Raw genomic sequence first — 22,052 nt, 5'->3', positions numbered from 1 at the left:
ATTGGCTGGCTAGTTTATATACCAGTATTGGCTGGCTAGTTTATAGACCAGTATTGGCTGGCTAGTTTATAGACCAGTATTGGCTGGCTAGTTTATAGACCAGTATTGGTTGGCTAGTTTTTAGACCAGTATAGGCTGGCTAGTTCACAGACCAGTATTGGCTGGCTAGTTTTTAGACCAGTTTTGGCTGGCTTTTTTATTTGTTTACCTTGTCTAGTCACATTCTGAGACCTATGGAAGATAACTTGTATAACAGAAATCTCCTCTGTCTGTCTCTCTGCAGATAAACAGGTATTTTGGGAGCTATCAAACACACTAGCTCAAAGTGCTGGCACGGCACTGCATGTATTCATTAATGCCTTTTAGTTTAGCGATTTCATGGTGTTTCTCACAGGGAAGGAGATTGATTTCAGGATATGGATGGAGGACGGGTGGGTGGGGAAGAGGGAGATTTGGGTAGAGGGATAGGGGGCTTTGAGGGAAAGCGAAGCGTTCGTGTTAAAATCTTGCTGACACGGTCCAATATGTAATTACATTTCTGGGGCTGCATGGTTGGGGTGCTGACAAAGAGAATCTATTCATATTAAGAACAGTTATTTTCCTTCTTTGTTCCTCTACTACCCCCAGGCCAGGTTTCTTCTCTGAAGTGTGTTTTACAGTAAAGTCTTCCTTTCTGTTACCTCTCAACCGTCACTATCTCAAATGAAATTGTATTCGTCGCATGCTTCGTAAACAACAGGTTCACACTAACAGTGAAATGCAGAGACAAAAGACAGTATTGAAAAATAATAACACGCGGAATAAGTTGAAAAATAATAGCATGAGGAATAAGTTGAAAAATAATAGCTTGTGGAATAAGTTGAAAAATAATAGCATGTGGAATAAGTTGAAAAATAATAGCACGTGGAATAAGTTGAAAAATAATAACATGAGGAATAAGTTGAAAAATAATAACACGAGGAAGAAGTTGAAAAATAATAACACGAGGAATAAGTTGAAAAATAATAACACGAGGAATAAGTTGAAAAATAATAACACGAGGAATAAGTTGAAAAATAATATGAGGAATAAGTTGAAAAATAATAACACAAGGTATAAAAACACAATGAGTAATGATAACTTGGCTATGTACACGGGGTACCAGTACCTAGTCGATATGCAGAGGCACAAGGTAACTGAGGTAGATATGTACATATAGGTAGGGATAAAGTGAATAGGCAACGGGATAGATTATAAACAGTAACAGCAGCGTATGTGATGAGTCGAAAGAGATTAGTGCAAAATGGTCAATGCCGATATTCCGGGTAGCTATTGGTTAGCTATTTAACTAACTATTTAGCAGTCGTATGACTTGGGGGTAGTAGCTGTTCCAGACTTGGTACATCGGTACCACTTGCCATGCGATACCTCATCCCTCTCTTTCTCAAACTCCACAGTTTATCTGAGTGCATACATAAGTGAATTTGAGTGCAGAGTGACAGGGGAGGGGAGTAGTAGAGAATTGTTTGGAGCCCTTCCCGCTGGAGCCCTACCTGCTGGAGCCCTGCCTGCTGGAGCCCTTCCTGCTGGAGCCCTTCCCACTGGAGCCCTTCCTGCTGGAGCCCAACCTGCTGGAGCCCTACCTACTGGAGCCCTTCCTGCTGGAGCCTGGGGCTGCACTCTGCATACCAACTACACACTGACACATACTGTATATATACCTCAGGAGGCTGAAGAAATTCGGCTTGTCACCAAAAGCACTCACAAACTTCTACAGATGCACAATCGAGAGCATCCTGGCGGGCTGTATCACCGCCTGGTACGGCAACTGCTCCGCCCTCAACCGTAAGGCTCTCCAGAGGGTAGTGAGGTCTGCACAATGCATCACCGGGGGCAAACTACCTGCCCTCCAGGACACCTACACCACCCGATGTTACAGGAAGGCCATAAAGATCATCAAGGACATCAACCACCCGAGCCACTGCCTGTTCACCCCGCTATCATCCAGAAGGCGAGGTCAGTACAGGTGCATCAAAGCTGGGACCGAGAGACTGAAAAACAGCTTCTATCTCAAGGCCATCAGACTGTTAAACAGCCACCACTAACATTGAGTGGCTGCTGCCAACACACTGACAATGACACTGACTCAACTCCAGCCACTTTAATAATGGGAATTGATGGGAAATGATGTAAATATATAAACAATGCTACCTTATATAATGTTACTTACCCTACATTATTCATCTCATATGCATACGTATATACTGTACTCTATATCATCGACTGCATCCTTATGTAATACATGTATCACTAGCCACTTTAACTATGCCACTTTGTTTACATACTCATCTCATATGTATATACTGTACTCGATACCATCTAATGTATCTTGCCTATGCTGCTCTGTACCATCACTCATTCATATATCCTTATGTACATATTCTTTATCCCCTTACACTGTGTATGAGACAGTAGTTTTGGAATTGTTAGTTAGATTACTTGTTGGTTATTACTGCATTGTCGGAACTAGAAGCACAAGCATTTCGCTACACTCGCATTAACATCTGCTAACCATGTGTATGTGACAAATAAAATTTGATTTGATTATACCTGCAGTATTGTCACTCTAGCATCAGCAGGCACATTCAGAGAGAAGGGAACAGCCTCATCTCTGCAACACTTTATATTACAAGTATGTTTTATAGGTTAAGTAAAAGGGTTATGTAATTAGACTAGGTAATCTAATTAAAAACTCAAAAGGATGTAAAACTGTACCCTATGAGTACAGTTGTGTTTCATGCATCTCTTAATTCCATCTCTACTCCCCATTAGTACTGAACGGAGGTCAGTAGTATTCTGTTGTTTACGGGTCATACTGTTGCTAGGTGCTGTTTGCTTGAGTCACAGTAACATTAGCTCATACTGTCATACAGTAAACTCAGCGAACCCTGTGTAATCATAGCCTGTATTTCACTGGCACACGTAATAGGCTAATATTTCACTATCCTGGGTAAATGACTCCCATGGACTGTAGCCTATTACTGTTGCTTATTAGGCTTCTGTTTCTCCTTCACTCACTTTCACGTCTCCCTGACATTTTCCTGGTTCAATCTGACATTTGACCCCAGCCAGGGGGTCACTACCGTGACGATAGTGACGTGATGGGGGTGCATTTATAAAGTGTTGAGTGGAGTATGTGAGGGTGTACCTTGTGGACATACGGTGGCCTGTAACCTGGCCCACTGTTCCCAATGTGAATCCAGGTTCATAGGTTACACTGTGGTAGAATATGCTGAGTCACTCTCTATACTGTACTCCAAAATTGATTTTAAAGCATGAGAGAGAGAGAGAGAGAGAGAGAGAGAGAGAGAGAGAGAGAGAGAGAGAGAGAGAGAGAGAGAGAGAGAGAGAGAGAGAGAGAGAGAGAGAGAGAGAGAGAGAGAGAGAGAGAGAGAGAGAGAGAGAGAGAGAGAGAGAGAGAGAGAGAGAGAGAGAGAGAGAGAGAGAGAGAGAGAGAGAGACCATAAGTAATGTGATTAATAAAAGACCTCTGACCTCTAGTAGTGCAGAGCGGGAATAGAGGAGGACGTACTGTAGCATGTCAATATAGTACAGAGCTATGATGCATACTCTAATACAGGAGTTCGCTAACTTCTTCACCTGACCCCCACAACAGTAACAACAAAAAAATGAAATAAAAAAAATGTTAGCATGATGACGAACATGACAAAAGGAACTGATGATGCACTACTTTCTAAATTGCACCTTGCATTATATTATCACAACTTTCAAGAGTAAGTTTGATACCGGACTGAGTTCCTAGGGGGCACACCCCACAGTTTGGGGAGACCCCTGCTCAAACAGACCAGTGTCATACTGATGCATGGCCATGTCTGTGATCTTAGTCATTTTCATCTCATTGTGATTTGCTTGTGTATGCGTGTGTGTGTGGATCAGGCATTGACAGACAATCTCTCACATGCTGCCTCGGGCATGCCATCCATTGGCATGTCTCACCATAAATCAACAATCACACACATTACCCACATTACATACATTACACACATCACACACATTACACACATTACATACATTACACACATCACACACATGACATACATTACACACATCACACACATTACACACATCACAGACATTACACGCATCACACACACTACACACATTACACCTACTTCAAATAACACACACATACACAAATCACAGATCACACATCTCTAACCTCACATATCACACAGGTGTTGCTTGTCGCAACCCTGTGGGGGGGGGGGGATTAATAGGCTTTGTGAGAGACAGAGAGAGAGACAAACAAACTCCAATATCTATTGGAAATGCCACAGTGTTCCAACACAGTAGCAAGATTTGTTACCTGTTGCCACAATAAAAAGGGCAACAAATGAAGAACAAGCACCATTATAAATACAACCCATATTTATGTTTATTTATTTTCCCTTTTGTACTTTAACTATTTGCACATCGTTACAACACTGTGTACAGTATAGCCATAACATGACATTTGAAATGTTTCTATTCCTTTGGAACTTTTGTGAGTGTAATGTTCACTGTTCATTTTTTATTCACTTTTGTTTATTATCTATTTCACTTGCTTTGGCATGTAAACATCTCTTTCCCATGCCAATAAAGCTCTTTGAATTGAATATAATTTAAATTGACAGAGAGCGAGACAGACAGAGAGAGAGAGAAAGAGAGAGACAGAGAGACAGAGAGAGGGAGACAGAGAGAGGGAGACAGAGAGAGAGAGAGAGAGGATACCAATTAGGATCTGGCAAAAAATACTTGAATCAATCATAGAGCCCATTGCCTTTTATGGTTTGAGGTCTGGGGTCTGCTCACCAACCAAGACTTCACAAAATGGGACCAACACCAAATTGTGCATGCAGAACTCTGCAAAAACATCCTCCGTGTACAACGTAGAACACCAAATAATGCATGCAGAGCAGAATTAGGCCGATACCCACTAATTATCAAAATCCAGAAAAGAGACGTTAAATTCTACAACCACCTAAAAGGAAGCGATTCCCAAACCTTCCATAACAAAGCCATCACTTACAGAGAGATGAACCTGGAGAAGAGTCCCCTAAGCAAGTTGGTCCTGGGGCTCTGTTCACAAACACACCCCACAGAGCCCCAGGACAGCAGCACAATTAGACCCAACCAAATCATGAGAAAACAAAAAGATAATTACTTGACACATTGGAAAGAATTAACAAATAAACAGAGCAAACTAGAATGCTATTTGGCCCCAAACAGAGAGTACACAGTGGCAGAATACCTGACCACTGTGACTGACCCAAACTTAAGGAAAGCTTTGACTGTGTACAGACTTAGTGAGCATAGCCTTGCTATTGAGAAAGGCCGCCGTAGACAGACCTGGCTCTCAAGAGAAGACAGGCTATGTGCTCACTGCCCACAAAATGAGGTGGAAACTGAGCTGCACTTCCTAACCTCCTGCCCAATGTATGACCATATTAGAGAGACATATTTCCCTCAGATTACACAGATCCACAAAGAATTTGAAAACAAATCCAATTTTGATAAACTCCCATATCTACTGGATGAAATTTCACAGTGTGCCATCACAGCAGCAAGATTTGTGACCTGTTGCCACAAGAAAAGGGCAACCAGTGAAGAAAAAACACCATTGTAAATACAACCCATATTTATGCTTATTTATTTTCCCTTGTGTACTTTAACCATTTGTTACAACACTATATATAAACAGTATATATATATATATATATATAATATGACATTTGTAATGTCTTTATTGTTTTGAAACTTCTGTATGTGTAATTTTTACAATGTTAACACATGTTTCCCATGCCAATAAAGCCCCTTGAATTGAATTGCGAGAGTGAGACAGAGAGAGAGAGAGAGAGACATAGAGACATAGAGACATAGAAATGTGTGGAAAGAGTAATAGGCTTGTAGTGAAATAAGTATCTATATAAGACAACAGAGGAAAATAAAGAGATCTGAGGCAGAAAGACGGAAGGGTGAGACTAGGGGCGAGAGGAGATGATGACAGCTACATATCAGACAACTGTTTTTGTAGATATGGAACACAGCAAGGACATTTGGGGAGGAAGGCATGCAAGCTGTGATCTAATGCAGTTCCATGTCTTTTTTTATTTTCTCTGAAATAATGAAGGTGTGTGTCTGTTGATCCATCTCTCCCTGCAGACAAGCATCGTTAGCCAGCTGCTGAAGCACAGAGCAGACCCAACTCTCCTGAACTGCAACCAAGACAAGCCCTCAGGTATAACACACTGACATACATACTCAATTTAAGCATGTGGTATTGAAACAAATAAATGTATTTTCATTGGTCCAGTTGAGCTGTGTCTGCCTAGCCTACTGTTCTAGTGATCTGATAAAACGGAACCAACACACACAATCTAACCAATTCATTTCCACGTGTGTGTGTGTGTGTGTGTGTGTGTGTGTGTGTGTGTGTGTGTGTGTGTGTGTGTGTGTGTGTGTGTGTGTGTGTCTGTGTGTGTGTGTGTGTCTGTGTGTGTGTGTCTGTGTCTGTGTCTGTGTCTGTGTCTGTGTCTGTCTGTGTGTGTGTGTGTGTGTGTGTGTGTGTGTGCATGCGCGTGCTTGCGGAGGTGGAGGTTATACAGTGCATTTGGATTCAGACCCCTTGACTTTTTCCACGTTTTGTTATGTTAAGGACTTAATCTAAAATGGATTAGATTGTTTTTGTTCCTCATCAATCTACACAAAATATCCCAAAATGACAAAGCAAAAGTAGGTTTAGAAATGTTTGATAATTTCTTAAAAACCTGAAATATGACATTTAGACAAGTATTCAGACCCTTAACTCAGTACTTTGTTGAAGCACCTTTGGCATTGATTACAGCCTCGATTCTTCTTGGGTATGACGCTACAAGCTTGGCACACATGTATTTGGGGAGTTTCTCCCATTCTTCTCTGCAGATCCTCTCAAGCTCTGTCAGATTGGATGGGGACCGTCACTGCACAGCAATTGTTTAGGTCTCTCCAGGGATGTTTGAGCTTAAGCTCAAGTCTGGGCTCTGGCTGGGCCACTCAATGACATTTACGGACTTGTCCCGAAGCCACTTCTGCATTGTCTTGGCTGAGTGCTTAGGGTAGTTGTCCTGTTGGAGGGTGAGTCTTCGCCCCAGTCTGAGGTCCTGAGTGCTCTGGGGCAGGTTTTCATCAAAGATATCTCTGTACTTTGCTCCATTCGTCTTTGCCTCGATCTTGACTAGTCTCCCAGTCCCTGCCGCTGAAAAACCACATCATGATGCTGCTGGTGGGATGCTGCAGAGATGGTTGTCCTTCTGGAAGGTTCTCCCATCTCCACAGAGGAACTCTGGAGCTCTGTCAGAGTGGCCTTCGGGTTCTTGGTTCCCTTCTCCCTGATTGCTCAGTTTGGCTGGGCAATTAGCTCTAGGAAATGTCTTGGTGGTTCCAAACTTCTTCCATTTAAGAATGATGGAGGCCACTGTGTTCTTTGGGACATTTAATTCTACAGAAATATTTTGGTACCCTTCCCCAGATCTGTACCTCGACACAATCCTATCTCGAAACTCTATGGACAATTTCTTTGATCTCATGGCTTGGTTATGCTCTGACGTTCACTGTCAACTGTAGACATATATAACTATAACTATAGACAGGTGTGTGCCTTTCCAAATGATGTCCGATCATTTGAATTTAGCACAGGTGGAGTCCAATCAAGTTTTAGAAACATCTCAAGGATGGTCAATGGAAACAGGATGCACCTGAGTTTAATTTCTAGTCTCATAGCAAAGTGTCTCAATACTTATGTAAATAAGGTATTTGTGTTTTTGATTTTTAATAAATGTGCAAACATTTCTAAAAACCTGTTTTCACTTTGTCATTATGGGGTATTGTGATGTCATTATGGGGTATTGTGTGTAGATTGCTGAGAAAAAAAAATATTTTTATCAATTTTAGAATAAGACTGTAACGTGCCAAAATGTGATAAAAGTCAAGGGGTCTGAATAATTTCCGAATTTATTATAATTTATTATAATATTATTTATTATAATTTATTGCCCCATGAGGACAAGCTCATCCATTAACAAAACATAAAATTAACACTTACTCTACCTGAATCTTTCTCTGGACACACAAACACGCACACACACTGAGAGAATAGAATGGAAGTGTTCAGAATTCATCATCAGAACTAATTTGATTCATTCCATAATGTGTATCAAGGTAGAATATCATTACTCAAGTGCATTATCTGTCATTTGTGTATAGAAGCAGAAGAGACTATCAGAGTATGACCACACTAACATGATTCCTTCTCAATGAATCTAAGTGTGTGTGTGTGTGTGTGTGTGTGTGTGTGTGTGTGTGTGTGTGTGTGTGTGTGTGTGTGTGTGTGTGTGTGTGTGTGTGTGTGTGTGTGTGTGTGTGTGTGTGTGTGTGTGTGGAGTTGAGAGACTGTTGCTCCTTGTCGCTGTTTGCGATAACACATAGACAATAGAGCTCATGTAGGTTCTATTTTCTCTGTCTACAGAGACGTATCTATTAACAGACACTCTCCTGCTGATACTGATGTTATGTCTTACCTGCCTATAGCCCTGGGCTCCCTAGCTGAACAACACATATAGAACTCCTCAGGGAAAGTAGACTTTGTTCTTTGAGCAGCTATGGACTAGGTCTGTGACGATACCATTATCGCAATCATTTTTATATGGCAAAAAAGAAAACACGAAGCAGACCAAACTCAAAAACCTGCTGTACATAAAATAAATGATGTTTGTTTCCAACATTGGGGCTATTTTCCTGAAGAAGTGAAATCCGCTTGCTGTTCTGTTTCCTTGCCACCACGATACTAACGTGCATCGCAATACTGGGATCCTTCCAGTCCTACTATGGACAACATTCTACAAGAGCTGCTTCTTAGCAACCACATGTGTTAGCAGAAATGCAACAGCAATGAAACCCCCAGAGAATGGCTAATGAAACTTTGCAATTGTAGTGTGTAATGTAAAGACTGTCTCAAGCATTGAACATCAGTTGACCTCAATTATGGAAGCAGAGGAGAGAGACTCATGTTCTCCATACCAACCTCCCCATCATAGTGTGAGATACTTTAGGCCTATTGCGGCCCCCTCCTTTCTCCATCCCATCCCCTGGTGTAATCACAACACAGACTCTCTAGCAGTAATCTATAGTCCATTCTAACATGTAGGCTTAACTCAGGGATAGATGTGACAACACAGGGAGACAGAGAGAATCACATATTTCTCACTTAAAGCTCTGCTCTCTGTCCTGGTTCCAGGCATAGCAGCATCTGACCCCATCATGGCTATGCTGCTGAGAGCAGAGGAATGCTGGGTAGAGAGACTGAAGGACCCCTCTGTCCCCCCGCCACCGTCAGATGAGCGCTACGATGGAGGCGCACACGACCACACCATCCTCGTCAAGAACCTGTGAGTTTTTATCAACTCATCAAATGATCAAATGACCTCACTTATCTATATTATGCATTAATTATAGTTCAAGTGTGTTTCGATATCAGTATTCAAAAGCAAATGATACCCGTAGTAATCCTATTACCCCCACCCCTACCCTGTAGAACCCCCCTGTCCATGTCCCTCTCTAAGAGGGACAGTCTGTTGGAGAGGTGTGCCATGTTCAGTGAGGTGGGAGGGGGGCTGAGCCGACAACCCTCACTGGACAACGGTCTGGAGGGACCTACAGGACCCTACAGCAAACTAGAGCAGGCAAGTACAATCAATATCTGCACTACATCTAAGTGTACACTCAATATGTGCACTACTGCTATATACTTCACATCTCTACTACAGAAAAGTTTACATGTACAGTATGAAAAAGTGTGCACATGCACCAAATCCATGTGTGGTTGCTATGGTAACCTGTGCGGTGTTGTGTTGCAGGTGAAGCTGATGCCTCCAGCGCCTAATGATGACTTGGCGTCTCTCAGCGAACTCACAAACAGCAGCCTGCTCTACGAGATGCAGAAACGCTTTGGCAATGACCAGATTTATGTAGGTAGAACACACACACAAACATGCACACAAACATACACACACACACAAACGTGCACACACACACACACACACACACACACACACACACACACACACACACACACACACACACACACACACACACACACACACACACACACACTCATTCACACATGGACACACTGACATACAATTGGAGTGATGTATGAGATGTCAGCTTGGACAATGGGCAGTCTTTCCCCTTGACTCTGCCCAGATTCAGAGCTGGGGAGGCGAACCAGCACCCTCCAGCCCAGCAGGCCAGTGACAGAGATGGGTGGTTTTGGCAATGGCTGGGACAGGGGAGGGAGTCCTGTTTTTGGTCTCTCTGTTGCCAGGCCAGGCAATGGTAACTGTGCTAGTGTGAGTTGTAGGGGTGGTAACGTTCTTTGAGTCAGTCTTCCAACCCCCTCTCAGCTCTCTGTTCTGGGATAGTGGCTGTTGTGTGATGGATTTGTGTGAGCTCTGGCCAGGGCCTGGTGTCTGGAAGGTGGCCCAGGAGACTCACTGTCTGCTGCCCAGAGACTTTGAGTCATAGCTGGGGGGATGAATATACTGTAACTACTAGAGCCACATGGACATGCACGGATACACAGACACCCACATTATACATACACAAAATAGACATTTCCTATGTTGGAGAATCAATGCTGGTTTGGTTCGATGGAAGAAATCCATGACTGCATTTATAAGAAATACTGTACACCCCTTTTCCTTTCGGCTTCTGGTCATTTTAACCACCTTTCATTGTCCCAATCTCCCTGAGTCTATTGTCTGGTCTTATAGCTCAGCATGAGAGACTGTGCTGTTTAAAGACAGGAGCCAGATCAATGTGGAACAGCCTGGTTATTCTCATCACTGTGTGTGAAGAGGCTTCAATAGCCTGTTGTTACTGAACTACAGATGGAGGAGAGACTGGCTGGTTAGATATGGAGGGGAGGTAAGAGAGGAGGAGGTAGATTGAGAGAGGACAGAGAAGAGGGGGATAGAATGAGATGAGGAGAAGGGAAAGAAAGAAAGAGATGATGGGAAAAGATAAGCATATTGGGCGAGGAGGAGGAGGAAGAAGATGAGGAAGAGAGCATGGAGAGAGGAGGCGGATGAGAGAGGAGCATGAGGTGGAGGAGGGAGAGAGAGAGGAAACCATGGAGAGAGGGAAGAGATGGAGGAGAGGGAGGACAAAGCCATTGTAATGTTCCATATGCTCCCCAGCAGGGTGGTCAGAGACTGGGACTTTGATGACTGGGCTCCAGCCTGCTGCTTTGTGCTGGGATGGAGGGATGGTACACAGCCAAGCCCAGGGACTGGAGAGGGTTGTGGGAGGGATTTTTGACAGTTGGGAGGATTTGATGGTGGTTGTGAGGGAGTGGAATTTCAGTTTGTTCTTGATGCTACTATATGAGATTGAGAGCATGTGATTAAGTGTAAGGGTCACAGTTAACTTGCTTTGCATTAAAGTTACCCCCTGACACAGATCTAGAATAATCTAATCCTGCCATTAGGGGTTAAAATGCAAAACTGACCTTAGAACAGTGTGTGTGGGTAACTTTGAAACTCATTAACCTTCAGCCCAGGCCTGAGGATAGGCAAAGCAGCATGTTAGCGTTTTAGTGATAACACGTCCTATCCAACCCCAGCAGGGCACTCCTATGGGACAGAGGGTTAGCGTTTAGCAATTAGCCAACCTCAGGGTATTTGTGTGGGAGGTAGGGCTAGCAGCTTGTAACTGTACAGTAGTAGCTGTAAGGGTTAGGGTTTACTGTATGTCTCAGTCAGAGGAAGGGATTTTGGCAGTTAGTAGCCTATCTAAACAGCCTCAGGGTCTGTGTGTTGGAAGAAGGAATAGCTATTGAAATAGAATAAGAATACCTCTCTATCTCCATGCAGTTTTTGCTATTTCTGTTTATTCAAATGGGTTTTGGTGGTAATGTTTTTTAAGTGATTTGCAGTGTTAGTTGCCGTTAAATGTCATGTTGATTACATGTTGCATAGATTTTTTTTCAAACGTTGACAGGGTCTCATGTCCGAGCAGACCGCTATTTGGCAACATATTCTATTCATATGTCTCAGCCATATCCCGTGAACCCCTGAAGCTCATCACAGTAATATTGTTGACTATGTTTTAGTAATTTTAGTTATCATTAGAAAAGCCTTTCTTACCTCTATCACACTTCCTTGTTCGCCAAAGAGTATGCATGCCCCAGGAGCGTGTATTTGGGAATGAGCATATCCAACGCTGTGGTAGCGTGGGAGAATACTTTTGTGAAGAGTTCCTCGTAATGAGTTCCTCATCCTCATAATGGTGTTTGTTGTCATGTTTGCCATTGCATTAGTGCTGACACAGGCCTCTCCCATCCCTCGTTGTGTTTGGGGAAGGGATTTAGTTAGTGCTAAGTTGACCTTCAGGCTCCATGAAAGGGATGGGGCTTTGTGAACTTCTGTGTTTACCCCAGGAGTTTAGTGGCTGGTAGTTTGACCATGTTTCAGGTCAAGACAAGATGCCTCAACGCCAATAGATCAGGATGAGATGTATACCCCTGATATTACAGTATTTCAACTGTAATAATCCATTATTTTATTAACGAGATGCATTTCACTCACTGTATGTCTCTTTGGTTAAAGAAGTAATGCAAGTTATTTTTTTTCAGACCTACATCGGGCATATTCTCCTCCTGGTCAATCCTAACAAAGAGCTCCCCATTTACTCTTCACTGGTGAGTACACACTATACAGTAACCAACAAGATCTCATTGTGTCCCTTCAACATTTGACATACAGTGCCTTGCAAACGTATTCATCCTCCTTGGCGTTTTTCTATTTTGTTGCATTACAACCTGTAATTTAAATATCTTTTTATTTGGATTTCATGTAATGGACATACACAAAATAGTCCAAATTGGTGAAGTTAAATTTAAAAAATAACTTGTTTCAAAAAAATTACAAAAAATGTCAAACGGAAAAGTTTGTTCTTGCGTATGTATTCAACCTCATTGCTATGAATTCCCTAAATAAGATCTGCTGCAACCAATTACCTTCAGAAGTCACATAAGTAGTTAAATAAGTCTTCCTGTGGTCAATATAAGTGTCACATGATCTCAGTATATATACACCTGTTCTGAAAGGCCCAAGAGTCTGTAACAACAGTAAGCAAGGGGCACAACCAAGCAAGTGGCAACATGAAGACCAAGGAGATCTCCAAACAGGTCAGGGACAAAGTTCTGGAGAAGTACAGATCAGGGTTGGGTTGTAAAAAAAATATCAGAACATCCCACAGAGCACCATTAAATCCATTATTAAAAAATGGAAAGAATATGTCACCACAACAAACCTGCCTAGAGAGGGCCGCCCACCAAAACTCATGAACCAGGCAAGGAGGGCATTAATCAGAGAGGCAACAAAGAGACTGTCCATATGACCACTTTAAGCCGTACACTCCACAGAGCTGGGCTTTACGGAAGAGGGGCCAGAAAAATGCCATTGCTTAAAGAAAAAATAAGCAAACATGTTTGGTGTTCGCCAAAAGGCATGTGGGAGACTCCCCAAACATATGGAAGAAGGTACTCTGGTCAGATGAGACTAAAATTGAGCTTTTTGGCCTTCAAGGAAAACGTTATGTCTGGCACAAACCCAACACTTCGCATCACCCCGAGAACACCATCCATGGGGGTGGCAGGATCATGCTGTGGGAATATCTTTCATCGGTAGGGACTGAGAAACTGGTCTGAATTGAAGGAATGATGGATGGCGCTAAATACAGGGACTTGAGGGAAACCTGCTTCAGTCTTCCAGAGATTTGAGACTGTGACAGAAGTTCACCTTCCAGCACGACAATGACCCTAAGCATACTGCTAAAGCAACACTCGAGTGGTTTAAGGGGAAACATTTAAATGTCTTGGAATGGCGTAGTCAAAGCCCAGACCAATGGAGAATCTGTGGTATGACTTAGATTGCTGTACACCAGCGGAACCCATCCAACTTGAAGATGGAGCAGTTTTGCCTTGATGTGCCAAGCTTATAGAGACATACCCCAAGAGACTTGCAGCTGTAATTGTTGCAAAAGGTGGCTCTACAAATGATTGACTTTGGGGGGGTGAATAGTTATCCACACTCAAGTTTTCTGTTTTTTTGTTGTCTTATTTCTTGTTTGTTTCACAAGAAAAAATATTTTTCCTCTTCAAAGTGGTAGGCATGTTGTGTAAATCAAATGATTACAAACCAACAAAATAGGAAAAATGCCAAGGGGGATGAATCCTTCTGCAAACCACTGTATTATGGATGAACGTCTATTTTTTATGTATTAATTCCGCATGGTTACAGGTTTAATTCCACGTGGTTACAGGTTTAATTCCGCATGGTTACAGGTTTAATTCCGCATGGTTACAGGTTTAATTCCGCATGGTTACAGGTTTAATTCCGCATGTTTACAGGTTTAATTCCGCATGGTTACAGGTTTAATTCCGCATGGTTACAGGTTTAATTCCACGTGGTTACAGGTTTAATTCCGCATGGTTACAGGTTTAATTCCGCATGGTTACAGGTTTAATTCCGCATGGTTACAGGTTTAATTCCACATGGTTACAGGTTTAATTCCGCATGGTTACAGGTTTAATTCCGCATGGTTACAGGTTTAATTCCGCATGGTTACAGGTTTAATTCCGCATGGTTACAGGTTTAATTCCGCATGGTTACAGGTTTAATTCCGCATGGTTACAGGTTTAATTCCGCATGGTTACAGGTTTAATTCCGCATGGTTACAGGTTTAATTCCGCATGGTTACAGGTTTAATTCCGCATGGTTACAGGTTTAATTCCGCATGGTTACAGGTTTAATTCCACGTGGTTACAGGTTTAATTCCACGTGGTTACAGGGTTAGAACAGAAACAACTCAAAGGTTAACAGTTTAGGCATTCATTCCTAGTGGTTAAGGTTAGGGTGATGGTTTGGGGAGGGCACTGCAAATCAACTGACCTCATACCATTAAGTATCATCAAGTATTCTCAATATTTGCTGGAGCTTCGAAAAATGCCATAGCACAGTATGAGCAGTCAAAGCAGTGTGCTTCGGCTCCGAGCATCATGAGTTTGTGCCCAGTGCAGTGATTTAAAAAAAAATAATACAAATAATTGTGCCTACGACATTATCAGGACCTTTTCAAACATCCAAAATTAACATCTGTTTCTAGCGGTTAGGCTGACACAAACACATACATTTTGTCTTTATTTTCCTCTAGCTAGGGTGTATCTTTATGTTTTGTATTTGTATATACACTATAATGTATCTTGTCAATATAACACAGAGAATATGTTAACAGTATGTGGTGTGTGTGTGTGTATTGAGTTTCCTGTTGTGTGTATAATTAGTTTATTATGAATGGATGAAGTGGGCCTTGATGTGGTCCATTAATAATGTAGTATCTTCCTGTCAGTGATATACAGTGGAGGGCTGACTCTGCACTATACACTAGCTAGGCCAGGGAGAGATCCTGTTCAGAAAAACACACACACACACACACACACACACACACACACACACACACACACACACACACACACACACACACTGTATATCTGCTGGGCTGTAGCCTAGACAGGCATTTATGTAATGCCTACACATCTTACTGTATCAGACGTGCATTTACGTAACGCTGACAGAAACATATCTATTTCAGTCTTAACATAAAGTACACATTTAATCCCTCTTAGTTATTTCTGACACACGTTTAACCTATAGTAGGCTATGTTTGCCGTACCTCACATGGGGTGTGTTTGCCATACCATGCCTTGTGTGTCTACAATAGCAATGACAGCTGAATAGTCACATCAGTGGGACAATCTGTGCTCACTGTCTGAAGAAATACAATATGACAAGATGACAATCATCACTCAGCCCACTGCCCTAATGGCAGCTGAGAGATTGTCCATGAAACGGGGGTTTAGGAGGTGTGTGTGTGGAGGGGGTGGGGTACCCCTAGCTTGGTTTCGGACAGCTGCCTGACTCCCCTGGCAGTTCCATCGCTCCCCCCATATCTGTACCTCAAATCTGGCAGAATTGAACACACACCCAAGCCTGGCACGCGCACACTCCACCTGAGAGAGTGAGAGAGACATATGTCACAACATGTGTGAGCTGCTGCTAACAGGCTGTTACCCTCTGATGTCTGTCTACCCCTTCCACCAAAAACAACCCCCTTCCTCTCCTCCCCTCTAATCCCACTCACATCTGCTCTGTGATGGGGCAGACGTTTGGGGTTGGGGACTGCCTGGGGCTTGATTGAGTCTGGCTTGAGAAAGGGATCAGAGGATGAGTTTGGTACTGTGGCAAGGGCTGGGCAGAGTGGTGTGATATTTGGAGCTGGGTTTTTGGGGCTTGCTGGACTGGGGAATGTTTGTTTAGGGGTTGGGTTTGTGGGGCTTGGCTTGGGTTGGGATAGGGAGCTTGTGGGCATTGAATGTAGTGTTTTATGTGTCTCAGGCTAGCACAGGAGTGGAGAGAAGCCACGCTGTACTGTACATGATTAGTGCCACAGAAACCCTTGAAATATAATACACTAGGTGTGGGGGAGGATTTAATGGCTGTTGTGTAAGGCTTCAGGGCAACATGTAGGTGTGTGTGTTCTCTGTATGGCAACCAAGTGACAGGGTGGCATATGTGTGTATTTTCTCTTTTTTCCATTGCCCATCCCCTCCTTCTCTGCTTTTCCTCTCTCTGTATGTATTTTACACAAACTCAAACTCCGCTGCTCTGTCCTTCAAATGTCCTCCAACAGTCAGACAAAGCTATCTCTGCTCCTGCCCCTCCCTTCCCTCTCTTCCTCCCTTTCTCCCACTCTTTCTCCATCCCTTTTCTCTCTCCCCCATCCTTCTCACCATTGCGTCCATGCCCGTCTGATCTAAGTGGCATTCAGTCAGTCAGACACAGTCCAGCCCAGTGTCAGCATTCAGCTATTAGTCTGTTTGATGTTCTGCTAAATCAATGTGTTTAGTCAGTGGTACAGGCCGAGGCATGGCATACAATGTGTACTAGTGTTTTATATTTCTACAGTGCAGCCTATGAGAATAGATAAGCTTAACACTAGTAGACTAGCAGCATGAAACAGTCTTTGAAACACTGCCTTTTAAAACGCCACCTCAATACACTGAGTCAGACCGTTTCAACTAACCACTAATTGCTCTGTCTGTTTCTGACTGTTGGTTTACGTGGCCATAGTGCAGGACTGGTGAGTTGTAAGCCACACTTTGTCAGAGTGCTGTGTTCCGCACCCACCAGAGGAGGCTGGTGGGAGGAGCTATAGGAGGACGGGCTCATTGTAATGGCTGGAATGGAACGGTATCAAACACAAACTTATGGAAACCACATATTTGACTGCGTTCCAGCCATTTCATTGAGCCCTTCCTCCTATAGCTCCTCCCACCAGTCTCCTCTGACACACACTTGTAAAAGTATACGCAGGTTAGATCTGTATAAGGATGAAACCAAGTGGTGTGTGCGTACATGCGTGCGGGTGTGTGCGTGCATGTCAGTGTGTCATGTAAGAATGGGCTGTAACTATTCTCTCTATGTAACTGTTAAGGATTATGACACTTATGTTGTCTCTCTATCCCTCTTTCTCTGTCTCTCTCTCTCTCTCTGTCAGGTGAGTCAGTTGTATCTGAGTTCTTCAGGGCGTCTGTGCTCCTCTCTGCCTCCTCACATCTTCTCCTCAGCAGAGAGGGCCTACCACATGATGCTGCAGGAGCGACGCCCGCAATGCTTCATCCTCAGGTACACGCAAGCACAGAAAGAGAAAAAACACACACACATTCAAATGGATGCACAAATGTGCAAACACACACATACACACACACAAACACACACACTCACTAAACACATGCCAATATGGCCTCTGTGAGTATGCCAATATACATGCCAATATGGCCTCCCCCTCTTTGAAGAGTATCTTAAATCATTTCCCCCCTCCACCCCCTCTTTGAAGAGTATCTTAAATCATTTCACCCCCTCTTTGAAGAGTATCTTAAATCATTTTAACCCCCCTCTTTGAAGAGTATCTTAAATCATTTTAACCCTCCCCTCTTTGAAGAGTATCTTAAATCATTGCCCCCTCCCCCTCTTTCAAGAGTATCTTAAATCATTTCCCCCTCCCCCTCTTTCAAGAGTATCTTAAATCACCCCCACCCCTCTTTGAAGAGTATCTTAAATCATTTTAACCCTCCCTCTTTGAAGAGTATCTTAAATAATTTTAACCCTCCCCTCTTTGAAGAGTATCTTAAATAATTTTAACCCTCCCCTCTTTGAAGAGTATCTTAAACAATTTCCCCTCCCCCTCTTTCAAGAGTATCTTAAATCACCCCCACCCCTCTTTGAAGAGTATCTTAAATCATTTTAACCCCCTCTTTGAAGAGTATCTTAAATCACCCCCTCTTTTGAAGAGTATCTTAAATCATTTCCCCCCTCTTTGAAGAGTATCTTAAATCATTCCCCCCCTCTTTGAAGAGTATCTTAAATCATTTCCCCCCCTCTTTGAAGAGTATCTTAAATCATTTCCCCCTCTTTGAAGAGTTCCTTAAATCATTTCCCCCCTCTTTGAAGAGTATCTTAAATCACCCCCCTCTTTGAAGAGTATCTTAAATCACCCCCCTCTCTTTGAAGAGTATCTTAAATCATTTTAACCCTCCCTCTTTGAAGAGTATCTTAAATAATTTTAACCCTCCCCTCTTTGAAGAGTATCTTAAACAATTTCCCCCTCCCCCTCTTTCAAGAGTATCTTAAATCACCCCCACCCCTCTTTGAAGAGTATCTTAAATCATTTTAACCCCCTCTTTGAAGAGTATCTTAAATCACCCCCCTCTTTTGAAGAGTATCTTAAATCATTTCCCCCCTCTTTGAAGAGTATCTTAAATCATTCCCCCTCTTTGAAGAGTATCTTAAATCATTTCCCCCCTCTTTGAAGAGTATCTTAAATCATTTCCCCCCTCTTTGAAGAGTTCTTAAATCATTTCCCCCCTCTTTGAAGAGTATCTTAAATCACCCCCTCTTTGAAGAGTATATTAAATCATTCCCCCTCTTTGAAGAGTATCTTAAATCATTCCCCCTCCCCTTTGAAGAGTTTCTTAAATCATTTTCACCCTCCCGCCTCTTTGAAGATTATCTTAAATCATTTTCACGCCCCTTAATTTTCACCCTCCCCCCTCTTTGAAGAGTATCTTAAATCATTTTCACACCCCCCCTCCTCTTTTCCCACTAGCAGTGATTTTGCTGATAAATACTTTGTTGAGGGAAAATGTACTTATTATGATTGTGATATGTTGTTGTAGCATCTAGATGAATGCACTAATTGTAAGTAGCTCTGGATAAGAGCATCTGCTAAATGACTAAAATGGAAATGTAGATTGTTAACTCAGCATCAGTAAATGATTTAGAGTAGGTGAATGGTGAAGTGAGGACCACTGCCCAGTTTGTTCAAACCCACCCCTGCAGGTCAGTTAAATGCTCCCAGAGAGATTAATGAGCCTTAGTCTCGGCCCAGACCTGTTAAACGATCACAGAAAAATGAATGGCTTCAGGGGCCTGGCTGGATGGAGGCAGCTTCCTGATTGCAATTAAACCCGTTACGGCTCTCCACCAACGTTCATGCTGAGTCGCAACGAATCTGGCAGCAAGTTAATGCATTTCGGCCACTGGCTATTCATCACACACACCTCATTTGCAGTCTTCCATGCTCCACTGGACTGGAGGCAGTCAAAATGTTAGGTGCCTCAAGGGCAGGGTACACACACCTACACAATCATATACATTCAGTACACATGATCCCTGGAGGCCAGGGTATGGGCACATGCTCAGAAGCACAAAACACCCTTAAATTCTAATAAAGCTCTGTAAATGAAAAGAGAGGTAAACTGCTGTGTTCATACTCTCAGCAGGGTCATTAATAAGAGGACAAAATCACATACACACACACACACACACACAAATACACACAGTGCTGTCATTAGTTGGGGCTTAAATTACGTCCTAAAGCCATCTGCCATCTGTGTAACGTAGCTGGTCTCTGCTCTGCGTGTGTGTGTGTGTGTATCCATGTTGTGTAGTTAGACAGATCTTACAGTATGTCCAACTGTTAGGTTAAGTCCCCCATGGAGCAGATGAGTGTAGTTCACCACAGTCAACCTAACCTGAATGACCTCAGTGAGATGCCCAGTGGGTGGATCAACCTAACCTGAATGACCTCAGTGAGATGCCGAGTGGATGGATCAACCTAACCTGAATGACCTCAGTGAGATGCATCAACCTAACCTGAATGACCTCAGTGAGATGCATCAACCTAACCTGAATGACCTCAGTGAGATGCATCAACCTAACCTGAATGACCTCAGTGAGATGCAGATGCATCAGTGAGATGCATAACCTGAATGACCTCAGTGAGATGCATCAACCTAACCTGAATGACCTCAGTGAGATGCATCAACCTAACCTGAAGGACCTCAGTGAGATGCATCAAACCTAACCTGAATGACCTCAGTGAGATGCCAGGTGGGTGGATCAACCTAACCTGAATGACCTCAGTGAGATGCATCAACCTAACCTGAAGGACCTCAGTGAGATGCATCAACCTAACCTGAAGGACCTCAGTGAGATGCATCAACCTAACCTGAAGGACCTCAGTGAGATGCATCAACCTAACCTGAATGACCTCAGTGAGATGCCAGGTGGGTGGATCAACCTAACCTGAATGACCTCAGTGAGATGCCAAGTGGATGGGTCAACCTAACGTGAAGGACCTCAGTGAGATGCCCAGTGGGTGGATCAGCCTAACCTGAATGACCTCAGTGAGATGCCAGGTGGATGGGTCAACCTAACGTGAATGACCTCAGTGAGATGCCAGGTGGATGGGTCAACCTAACCTGAAGGACCTCAGTGAGATGCCAGGTGGATGAGTCAACCTAACCTGAAGGACCTCAGTGAGATGCCCAGTGGGTGGATCAACCTAACCTGAATGACCTCCGTGAGATGCCCAGTGGGTGGATGCTAGAGGGGCAACTAGATGAAGAGTACATATGACCATGAGCTCCACTTGCCATCTCCACTAACCCAAAGAAATGTCCATAGGTCTTCACTTTCAGTGGCCTTCACTAGAATAAAGAAAGAAAATGAATTACAAAATGTTTCTAAAAAGTCACAGAGCACCTGCATTATCACCACAGGCTAGGTTGTTATGATAGTTTCCACTTGATAAACAATACCATTGTAATGACTAGTTGCAAGATTGTGAATGGGATGGGGGGATGAGAAAGAGAAATGGTACCCCAGAGGAGTGATGTCAGGCGGGTGGAGGAGTTTGACGGATGTGACAGATAGGAGCCTGGGCTACACCCAGATGACTCACGCCACACAACACACCCATTCACCTGAGACCATTCACAATGTTGACACACATGGATACACTCACAGACACAGATATTCACACCCTTGCATGGACACCGACAGCCACACACATCTGTCATTTTTGTTTTGCTATGTATGTCTAATCACCCTTACTACATTAACAAGCCTCTATCTCTACCTCTCTCTCTACCTCTCTATCTCTCTGTGTTTCTCTCTCTTTCTGCAGTGGGGAGAGTGGTTCTGGGAAGACAGAGGCTTGTAAACACATAGTGAGACACCTGGCAGTGAGGTCCAGCCCCAAAGGCTTCTCTCTTGAGCCCAGGATGAATCAAGTGAGTCGGGTTTACTCTGGCCCTGGTTGTCTTAAAAATATGAATCCACTCTTGGAGGACAATGGAAGTTGAATAGAACATGACAGACAGACTTGCTCAGTGGGTGTTCAGTCCACTGTTACAGAGTCCCTGTGGTGTAGTGATTTGAGATATGGATTCGCGGACCAAATGATCTTTGTTAGCACGCTGGCCTTTAAATCAAAACCCCTAGGTTGGTACAGGTCCTTTTATTTCCTTGATAGCCATCACTAGGTTCTGTATGATGACACAAGCCCATTGT

General features: G+C 43.2%; 1 protein-coding gene across 1 annotated transcript in view; it reads left to right on the top strand.

The window, feature by feature from the left end:
- LOC112225027 (unconventional myosin-XVI-like) overlaps nt 1-22,052 on the top strand; it is a 180,939-nt gene that overhangs the window by 61,592 nt on the left and 97,295 nt on the right. The window contains 7 exon segments of the mRNA XM_042306657.1: nt 6,202-6,277; nt 9,311-9,461; nt 9,608-9,755; nt 9,930-10,040; nt 12,710-12,775; nt 17,695-17,822; nt 21,667-21,772. Of these exon segments, the coding sequence (XP_042162591.1) occupies nt 6,202-6,277; nt 9,311-9,461; nt 9,608-9,755; nt 9,930-10,040; nt 12,710-12,775; nt 17,695-17,822; nt 21,667-21,772 (786 nt within the window).

This window comes from Oncorhynchus tshawytscha, linkage group LG26 (assembly GCF_018296145.1).
Source record: "Oncorhynchus tshawytscha isolate Ot180627B linkage group LG26, Otsh_v2.0, whole genome shotgun sequence".
NCBI lineage: Eukaryota > Metazoa > Chordata > Actinopteri > Salmoniformes > Salmonidae > Oncorhynchus > Oncorhynchus tshawytscha.
Note: the sequence above shows the minus strand (reverse complement) of the source record. Positions and strands in the feature narration are given on the sequence as shown.